Below are 11,141 nucleotides of genomic sequence, written 5' to 3' on the forward strand. Positions count from 1 at the left end.
TACACTTCCCCGTTTTGTATAATCTTTTTTAAAGGTTATAATCAGAAAAGATTCTTTGCAGAACTTGTTCAACCTTATACAATGTTGTGCACATCCTTAAAGGCACTGTCCATGGACACTATTGGTAACTCAAAATAATTGTTAGCATATAAACTTGGTAGCGAGCAATGGAGAGCTGTTGGTATAGTACAAAACATCGTGAGAAACAGCTCCCTCTGAAATAACGTGATACAAGACTTTGGGCCTTCTTCTGAAACACACAAAGCAGCAACAATGGTGTTTTTGCTGTCACTATTCTCTTGCAACTTTGATGACAAATTGAGCAAAATTTTTCACAGATTTGTTATTTTATGCATACGTTGGGATACACTAATTGCGAATACAGGTCTAACAAAGATGTCCAGTGTCTTTAAATCTAAATAGACGTGGATACCGCGAGCCGGAAAATGCTACCTTTCCTCTAATTACTGACGGGTCAAAATTGACCCAGATTAAGGGTCCCCGAGGGACCTGACCAATTTGTGGGTCAGACTGCAGAAGCTGACCTATATCTGGGTCATTTTGACACCCAAAAATGGTTTATTCCCCATGGGACCACCTGATCCGGTTCAATTCTGACCGAGAGTTTTGATAGAGTGTCGTATTCCGAGTGATTCTGTCAATATTGTGTTCAACTGGGATTTAAAGAACCAGGTGATTCACACAGGAAAATTTATGACGTATATATGGAACAAAATAGCGCACTTTTTAACAGTCAAATACGCATGCTTTCTTAAAAGAATGTAACTTATGTTCAAGGCACTGGATACTACTGGTAATTACTTAAAACAATTATTTACATCAAAACCTACTTGGTAACTAGCATATAGAGAGCTGTTGATTGTGTAAAACATTGTGAGAAACGGCTCCCTCTGAGGTAACTTAGTTTTTGAGAAAAAGGTAATTTCTCACTCAAAATAATAAAATACTTAAGGCCTGAAGCCTTTTACAGTATTATGTATCTGAAAGCATATACAAGTTTGTGCAAGAAGGCTGTTTTTCGTTGCATTATTCTCTATTATTAACTTCAAAGACCAATTGAGTCAAAGTTTTCATAGATTTGTTATTTGATGCATATGTTGGAATACACCAATTTGTGCATGCTGGTTTTTGACAATTACACAAGGTGTTCAGTGCCACTTTACAAAACATTGTAAACTAGCAGTTACACCATAGAGCTAGGACCTAGCTCTATGGTTACACAAAGCCAAACGAAAGAAAAAAGAAGAAAGGAACAAAGTGCACACCTCTTTTCAGAGAGTACTTCTTTCAATCTGAATCTTACATTCAAACCACTCGATGATGAGTTCCGTGGGTTAATTATACTTTCCTGAATAAATTAGCCAAGAGACGCTCTACCTGGTTTTTAGTTTTGAGGAGCGGGAAGTACACAATTTTGAGGTCTCATTACACAATCAGCATCTTCTCACTACAAAAAGGAACTCGGATTCTGAGCGGAAAAAATTTGCCAGGATGATAAAACGCAATTACCTTTAAGGAAGTTATGGATAATAAAGTCAGGTCAGTTATAGAACAAAATGAGGTCGACTCAAAAATATATGCTAGAATTATGTATATTTAGAATAAGAGGTACACACCTTTCGTTTATAACCCCTTTTATAGACCGCTTCGAATAATAAACAAAACGAAAACTAAACAAGTTGTTGTGGGGAAACTTCGAGGGAAACTTTGTGGTTCGAATCTCAACCGGATCTGACGTGAACCTTTCACCATTAAAACTCTGAGATTTATTCATCGATAGACTCGTCTGCGAATTTGATAAACAAACCGGTTTTTCTGACTAGATCATCGGAAGCCAAAGTGCTGAAAGGAGGGTTAACCGCCGACAGAAATTGCCAAGGACACATTGCGTTTCCATTTGGCCCAAACTTCAACACAACTGGGTTGATGAAAAATAAAGTTAAAGTTATATAGAAGTCTAAATACATGTAGTTTTCTTTTTTCGTAGTCTATGGTATAGTATAGTTTATAGTATAGAGCAGAGCCGTATGAAGAAAGTTGCGACAACTTGCAACTTGACAAAAACGAAAACCCGTTGGCGAATGCAGGGTGCCGGACTATAGTCAACCCGTTGGGTTGTGCTGCATTTGGACCGAAAATGGCGTACGATACCAAAGAATACTGGTCCCTCTCTACGCAACCCTCTCAACACACTACTCAGGGTTACAGTATGGCCAATGTACACTCTTAATGTTTTTTTTGGTAATTTTTAAACATTTATATTTTTTATGAATCTCTGTATTTTAAACTCAATTCAGCTAGTAGCTGCGATGTTTAAATGTGTTTTAATAAACCAATAATAATAATAATAATATTAATAATTTTGTACATTTTGATACATAGTACGCCTACACGAACAATTTTGATACATAGTAGGCCTACACGAAAAATTTCACTCACAGAAAAACAACTGTACAAAATAAATAAATAAGTCAGGACAAAGTTAAAGAAAGAATTAAGAAGAAAATGTATGTAACTTTTTATTGCATCTGAAATACAGAATATCATTATGATATAACCTTTACACCTATGCGTGTTTGATTTTCAAACATGTGATGATTTTCCCACATCGACCCATGACTGTTATTTCCATTAACCCAATGAACCCATTGTATGATTAAACAGTTTCAAAGAAAATATTGAATCGGAACTATCGAATTACTCAACCAGAGTAGGCCAGTATTAAAGGGAATAATATAACAACAACACTTTGACTCTGTAGTTGTCCTATACATGTTGATGCGTCTTGTAGGCCTTCATTTAGAATTGTCTTGATATGCCTACATGTTGAAGCTGAACGCGGTCCGGATATGTCGGCCTTGTGTGGTTTTCTTCACAGAACATTTTTGCCATATGGCTCGAACTGTCTATCGGAAGAGGGTTCACGGAGCCTCTGACAACTCGGTCAAAGTTTTCACAGCCTTGGTGTGTGAACTTGCATCCCAGCGTCTGCAGCAACATAATAGACCCTTCCCATGAAATATGTAAATTTCACGTAGCGCGTGCGCACTAACGTTTTGGTTGGCAAAATGAGGGAACATCGCGCTGTTTTGTACACGGCTAGTGGGTGCGTGACGCACACGCGACTGCGCGTCTGCTAAGTGCACAACTCTATGGCGTTTGCCAACCAACAGGGTCTGTACGCATGCGTGAATGTAATTAGCATATTTCATGGGAAGGGTCCATTATACAGCGTTTACGTAGTTCGGAATAAATGAAAGTCACTACTGGAAACATAAAATAAAGAAAATATAGTTCGCTTCATTTAAAGGTGACGGTACGAAACAGTTGCCTTTTACAGTTATCTGTTTATTCGTATTTCTTTAGTCGTATTATACTTATTTGAATCCTCGTTTAGCGAAATTGATTGTTTCTTTACGAAATTGAAAATGATTAAATCAATAAAATCTCTGGTCGAACCAGCTTTGCTGTTAATTGAATGATGATTGTGTGTCATGAAAAAGAATTACTGTGCTAGGAACTTGAATGCCTAAAAACGAAATTGAATGACCGAATTCTGAACTTGAATCGCAGTAAAAACCGGAGAGGCAAAATAGCTTTAATTCGAACGAATGAAAATTAAATTTGCTGCTCATTTGCCGAAATTGACCGAGAAAACCTATAGTAATTACTTAAAATACTTATATATGAAAGAACCTTTTTTTGCAACACGGGTGTTTGCGCTTTCATTACTCTGTTTGCGCTTTCATTACTCTGTTTGCGAATTGCAAATTCGATGACCAATTGAGCCCAAATTTTCACAGCCTTTTTATTTTATGCAATAAATTGAGATACATCAAGTGAGAATACTGGTCTTTGACATTTTACCAACAGTGTCCGGTGCCTTTAAAATGTCAAAAGTGAAAGTAGTTAAAACCAAACCCACTGCGGATATAGCGACCGCAATACTGTTCATATCTTCAGTGTATCCAATCCAAATAGACACGTATATCTTACTCCCCTTGTTATCAATCGCTTGTTTCTCCCATTGTGTGTTGCAGAAGCTAAATTGGCACCACCCCCACTACCAGACATGTTCCAGCGAGGAGGTCCCGCACGGTCCAGCTTACGAAGCTTCCACCACCGACCGATCTCGGTTCATTCCCCGTTGGCATCGCTGGACGCCCCACTGCCGGCCAGCGTGGCGGCCCTGGTGTGCAACTACGGTGGTCCGCCTCCGGTACCGGGCGGCACCTCGCGGAGGAGTCTCATGGCCGAGTGGCGACCGTACAGCCGACCAGAGCGCCTCGCGCACGAGAACAGAGCAAAGAGCAGGTCGCACTCCAGTCTGACGGACCTACCACACCAGACCGACCCAGTGGGTGGTTACAACGCCATCTTTGTGGAGGACGACTACGCCGATCCCTTCGATACGATCTTACCGAGTTTAGACGTGTCGAACCAATCCTCAGGATATTTTGCGTCTGCCCGCGAAGGCAGTAGCCCGATGACATCACAGAACAGCTCTCCCGTAACTCTTAGAAAAGGGGGTTCTCGTTCTCCGATGACCACACAGCGCTGCAGCTCCCCCATGACCAGCAGGGAATCACCAGTTCCCTTTGAAAGAAGTTCTTCTCCGATGGAGTTCCAAGAGAGAAGCGGTTCTCCAATGCCCGTCAAGCAACGGCACAGCGACTACAACATGAACAGTTTCCGAAGCATCTCCCCAGCGACGGTGACTAAAGACCGGTCTTATTCCGCAGCTATGTCAAACCAAAGAACCGGTAGCCCCGTTACGGATCCGTTTTACTTCACCCTGGAGCAGCATAGCCCGGCCGGGTCACCAGCGGGTATCATCGGCCCGGAAGACGACTATGACGAAGTAGACCCGCAATCACCACCCATTAACTCTCCTAGTAGAGGGGTCTTAGTTGCAGATATAGCCGGCTCCCCGAGCGAGCGTTCGAGCCATGGTTCGAGTACATCTTCTCGAAGCTCCTCTAGAGCATCCCTCGGTGCAAACTCTCCAACACTCTCGTCTCCCTACGGTACAAGTCCCCGCGATGTTGAAATGTACGACGCCTTGGATAATACAATAGAAAAGACAAGACCGCGTTTACCAAAGCAGCAGCGACCGCTATCCAGTAATGTCTACGAGTCGTGCGGTCCGCGGCTACCGCCACTACTACCGGCCGACGATCACGCCGTCTACTCCAAGCTCAACAGGAACCCCTCACAGCGTAGCGAGCACCGTGGATCGCTGCAGCGCCGACCACAAGAGGAGAGTCCCTACGGAAGACTGGAGCGGAGCTACTCGGCCAGGAACGCCGCTCGCACTCCCGGCGTGGACGAGTTGCAGGGTCGGGTCCCTCAGCGGAGTCGCTCGGCCATGGTGAAGGGCAACCAGGGTACCCGATCGACAGAGTGTGTTGCTGGGGAGTGGGTACCAGCAGAGCCGGCAGGACACCGACCACTGCTTCCGCAAAGAACCACCAAGTCGCCCCTCGTAACAGAACCTCGGAAAAAGTTTCGGTTTAGTCTAAAGGGAAAGAAACAGTTGACCAAGAAATCGTCCACAGATGATTTAGACCAAGCGGTCGAGGCCCCGTCTTCAACATTGCCACCCTCCTGCTAATTACAGGGACTATGTTAGTCTGGTCAAGCGCAAGTTCAAATAATTGCCAAATCGAACAAGGAAACTTTGAGATGAAATAATGCATTCAAGATGCACCCTATCCTATGGAAAAAGGGACACACACGTTGTACATGTGCAAGAGAAACAGCAATGAGCAAGTTCTCGCAAGGGATAGTAGTTGATTATTATAGAACATTTTTGGGCAAATTTGTCTTGTACCGGCCACAGGGCGTATTGCATACTATACAGGATTGACAAGTGGTTGGGTCGCTGCTCAGACTTGCCCCATCCATGTAACAGCAATGTATAATCTAACTATATACTGTTTGGCAATAATTTTTTATCGAGTTGTTTCATCTCCTGAATCCCCTTAAAGGCAGTGGACACTATTGATAGTTACTCAAAATATTTATTAGCATAATACCTTACTTGGTAATGAGTAATGGGGAGAGGTTGGTAGTATAAAACATTGTGAGAAACGGCTCCCTCTGAAGTGCCATAGTTTTCGAGAAAGAAGTAATTCTTCATGTTGATTTCGACTGAGACCTCAGATTTAGAACTTGAGGTCTCGAAATCAACCATCTAAACGCACACAACTTCATGTGACAAGGGTGTTTTTTCTTTCATTTTTATCTCGCAAGTTCGATGACCGATTGAGCTCAAATTTTCACAGGTTTGTTATTTTATGCATATGTTGAGAAACACCAACTGTGAAGGCTAGTCTTTGACAATTACCAATAGTGTCCACTGCCTTTAAAATAACCAGGAATGGTGTAATAAGCATATAAGACAGAAACGAAGAGTGGTACTTACAAATAGTAATCCACAATCTTCAGTTCATTATTTTGATTGTACAATCACGTTCCAAACAATTAGTTTGGTACCTCCGATGTGGCCAATGCCAAAGGTGTGGACAGAAAGTGTAATCTACAGAAAAGGCACAAAATCCATTTTCTATTGTAAATGTATTTTGATTGGATAAAGTAAGCTATAACGTAATTTGGATTGTATTACCCTACTTTGTTGAATGTTATAAATATAATATTCGCGTCGGGGAATACATCATAGACAAAACCTACTGTTCTCCCAAAAAGAGACTTTGGTTGCATCAAAACTGTGGGTGTTGTCTCATAAACAATAAATAGAGACAAGCTTTACATCACAAGGTGTTAAATAAGATAAAACACACTTTTATAAAAAAAAAATCTAAATTGGTGTTATTTTTACCACCCGATGAGATAAACGAGGCGGTGTGTCAACATATTATTGACATCCAATTTTGTGCAGTGTGTAGTTGCCTTTAAATGCAAATCCCCATTTTTCTACGAGTCTTTGAACCCGATGTTCCATTATTTTGGTATCAATTACAGTTAATGTGTACAATTATTTTTGTCCAAAATTGGACTTTAAGTTAACGACATCAGGGGCAGTTTCCGTAAATAGGCCTAATGTAAATAATTGAAGAGGAGTGAATGTTATGTAATGCCGATTTCATTAGTACCATGAAGTTGTCATCGACCAAAATAGCAATGATACGCTGTTTCATGCTTTTTCTATTTTCTGCCAAATTCGTAACTGTTTGCAATCGGCATATCATAAATTAGACTCGCATTTGGTATGTATATAATTTGTAATAAGAGCACAAAAGTTAACTATTGCTATTGTATCTTCACAAGAGTGCGCCCTACTATTGTTTTTGTTTGGGGGGGGGGGGGATGGGGCGGGTTTGATTTATAAAATAATATTGAATTGCGACATGTTTCAAGCATCCAACATAGAGCATAGATCAGGCACATTTTTTATTTTTTATTTTATTTTGTAATACAACTATTATTTTCTTTTTTTAATACAACTATTATTTTCTTGCCCCAAATGATTTCACAATAATTGCGCATGGAGGAACAGAAACCACTGAGCCAACCTAAGCATCCCACATGTTATACACTTGTTCGATCCAAGACACCCAAAGGCTCAACCGAATATTTCTCACAGACTACATGTATACTAAACAATTTCGCAAAACCTGTTAGCATAGCAACTTGCTAAAGCAAGACAAAATCTTAAATTCCATGAGGTTTACATTTAATCCAACTGGTGCCCACTCATTTTTTTTTGCTTAGCAAAGAAATTTGTCAAGCAGTAAATTCTGATAAGTAATTTTGGTTTTACCCATAAATCTGCTTAAAACAGCTTTATGAAGTTGGTTGGGCCCATCAGGTCACTTGTTAAATAAAAAGAACAATTTTTCCTGTGTCACTGTTTTCCCATGATGGTTTGCGCAATACCGGAACTACACTCTATCGGGCAATTCGGGAAACCACTGTTCATCGAGGAAACGCACCACCCCTTTAACCTTCTCGATGACCTACTAGTTATCATTCACTCGAACTATTCTTTTTCCTAAAACTGGTTGTGTACGTGAGTTTTGTGGACTACCAGTCTTTGCTGATTCAATATGTCGAATTGTTTTCTACAGTTTTGTTTCCTCACAAACTTATTTCTCATTCTACAAAAGATGTTCAAAGTTGTATCCTTTGCTCAAGGGCGTATTCTCAAAGCCATTGCCTCGACTCGCGTGTGAATGTAAACAAAGAATAGTTCAATTACAAAAAGAAATGTGCCCCCCCCCCCGACAATGAAAAAGTCTGAAACGAAACAGTGTTTGGAAGCTTCTAAAGACCCTTATGTACACGTTACGTCATTTGAGTAGGGCGGTGCCCTTTTATGGCAAACCCAGTGCCCAATATCATAAAGCTGCGAAAAAGTAGCTAAGCGAAACAAAATAATGCTTACCAGAATAGGGTTACCACCAGCCAAGCTACAATGTCACAATACAATTTGTGAGTGGTCACCTGCTCATTTATGCTAAGCAGACATTTGTTAATTGGTGTGCGTTTCAATTGTTCCATCATTGTTTTACCCCTACGATTGCTGCTTGGTGACGTCAATGCACAGTGGTCTTTTAGTGGAAGACCTGAAGGGGTTGCGTTTGTTTTTGTTTATTGCAGCTTTGTTTCAGATGTACATAACTGTACACGAAGTGTATGTGTGTATAATAATGTATATTATAGAAAGTAATTTAAATATTGAGAGGAAAGAAAGGGGATTTCGCAGCAATACTAAACACGTCCACCGCACGTTTCTGGAAACATTGCAAAAAGTCCATTCTTTAACGGAGACATTTGAGCAACATCAAAATTGCACTGGAGCAGTTTTCACGATTAAATAATGTTACAAATGAAAAAGGTGTGTTAATGGTTTGGTTACAAGAAATTACAAATTATGTGACACAGAACAGAGAACATTGGACATTTGATTTTTACAAGCTTTCCATTACTCTGTCCGTTTATTAAACACATTATGCTGTTTCAAGCTTTTCTTTACTAAACAGGGCCCAATTTCACAGAGCTGCTTAAGCAGAAAATATTGCTGATTTTTTTCCCCTGCTAAGCAGAAATAGGCAGCATACCAGCCAACCATAATGTACTTGTCACAAGGTAATTTGGCTGGTACCCTTACTCCGGTAAGCATACTTTTGTTATGCTTAGCGGTTTTTTAAGCAGCTTTATGAAACATGGGCTCCAACCCACACATCCAATTAAACTAACATTTTATGTACAAAATATATTTTTGAAGGCTTATACATTTTTTAAGTCTTATAATGTGAACAATAACATGCACTCATTTATAAAATATATACTTTTTTTTGTATAAAAAGAGTTTTGGTTGATATATAATAATATAGTACAAGCTGATTTACATAATTTATAGTTTAAATGGACAGATGAATTTACAATTAAAAAACCCAAACTGGCATTGAGAATGATTGTATAGCATGATATACTTGCAGCTGTTCTGAATGTTATCGTTGGGAATAATTATGTCTTGCGTGGTTATAAGTTGAATCAGAATGATGAGCAATGAGGGCAAGGAAGCCCAACAACAGTGCACAGTTTCATAGAGCTGCTTAAGCACAACAAGTTGCTAAGCATAACTATGCTTACCAAACTATGTTTACAAGCCAAAGTGGCATTTCTCATGTACAAGCTGTGACTGGTATCTGCTAAGTTTTGCTTAGCATGAAGTTTTTAAGCAGTATGTTCTGCTTAAGCAAAGCAGCAAAATGATTGCCCCATGTGCCTAATTGCATGTTCATACACCTGCTTTAGCAATATTGCTTAACAATTGTCTGCTTAGCAGAAATGAGCAGGAAGGCTGTCACAACATTGTACATGTGACATGGTAGTCTGGCTGTGGTACCCTTAATCTGGTAAGCATGCTTTTATTGTGCATAGCATTTTTTGTGGTTAAAGGAGCTCTATTAAATTGGAGCATGGTAATTTGTGGCAACCTGTGAAAGCCAAAACAGGTTAACCAACATAACGAGGAAAAAGGAAAAATATTGAGAGGTAATTTCTTTTACATTATACCCTTTCAATTTGATAGAAACATCCCAAACAATGTGGTGTTTTTGGTGAGTTTGGCTTCCCACACAATGACCTTTCTTCCTCTTATTGCGTCCACACACGTAGATGCTGTTTCAGCTAGAACTGAAAACAGTCATTGGCACTTTCATGGGGTGGGTGCAGGTTGCAGAATAAATGTATGAACATTTACATTTACTGTAAAAATCTGTTAAGATTTTTTGCACATAATATTGTACCCACTTTTTAAACATGTTTTTCATATTGATACCTGCTCATATGGTTCGTAGCATTCAAAAACACACAAGAGTCTAAAAACAGGTTTTAGGTTACACATGTGACAAAAGTGGGTAAAAAAAAAAAGTTATGCTTAGAAATGTGTTGAAAATCTACTTTTTTTCTGGGCTGAGACCTAGGCTCCCTCTACATGTACATACACTCTCTGGGTGCAGGAGCGCCATGTTTTATGTCTAGTTCCCAGTATCATCGTTCACATTAAAAGCACTGATTGTCAAAGCAGTAAAACCAGACCATTATTAGTTTTTTTTTCATTCTCGCTTTGGCGTCAGAAATTTGTACTGAATAAAAATAATTTCATAATATTTATATAAAACAGACTTCAAATTACTTATGCAAACAAACCTTGCATATACAAATATATATAACGAGGATCAATTTTTGACTGTATATGTTTGCAGTTCCTATAACAAATCACTTTGAAAATTTGCCAAAATCTACAAAATAAACCCCATAAAAAAATTGATGAATACATTCTCTGGATAAAAAAATCTGGCGGTGTCCTGGTTTGCAAACAGTTTTTTTTGTTTTTGTAAAACAACTGTAGGATTTCAGATTATCTTTCTGAATACGTGGATAAAAAAATATCTGGTGGTGTCATGATATGTTAACATTTGTTTCCAAAATAATTGTATAACATCTGAAGGATTTCAGATTTTTTTCTGAATACATGGATACAAACATCTGGTGGTGTCAAGGTTTGCAATTTTTTGTTTTAAACAACTGAAGGATTCAAGACTATCTTTCCAAATACACAAACAACAATGCATCAAAATAAAGATGAC

The 11,141-nt window shown here is 39.3% G+C and overlaps 1 protein-coding gene across 1 annotated transcript in view; it reads left to right on the plus strand.

The window, feature by feature from the left end:
• Window positions 1–6,076, plus strand: part of LOC117287848 — a 38,048-nt gene extending 31,972 nt beyond the window's left edge. The window contains exon 9 of the mRNA XM_033768401.1: window positions 4,062–6,076. Coding sequence (XP_033624292.1) covers window positions 4,062–5,635 — 1,574 coding nt within the window. The 3' untranslated portion in view covers window positions 5,636–6,076. The remainder of the gene's footprint in view (window positions 1–4,061) is intronic.
• The last annotated feature ends 5,065 nt before the right edge of the window (window positions 6,077–11,141 follow it).

This window comes from Asterias rubens, chromosome 3, assembly GCF_902459465.1.
Source record: "Asterias rubens chromosome 3, eAstRub1.3, whole genome shotgun sequence".
Lineage (NCBI taxonomy): Eukaryota > Metazoa > Echinodermata > Asteroidea > Forcipulatida > Asteriidae > Asterias > Asterias rubens.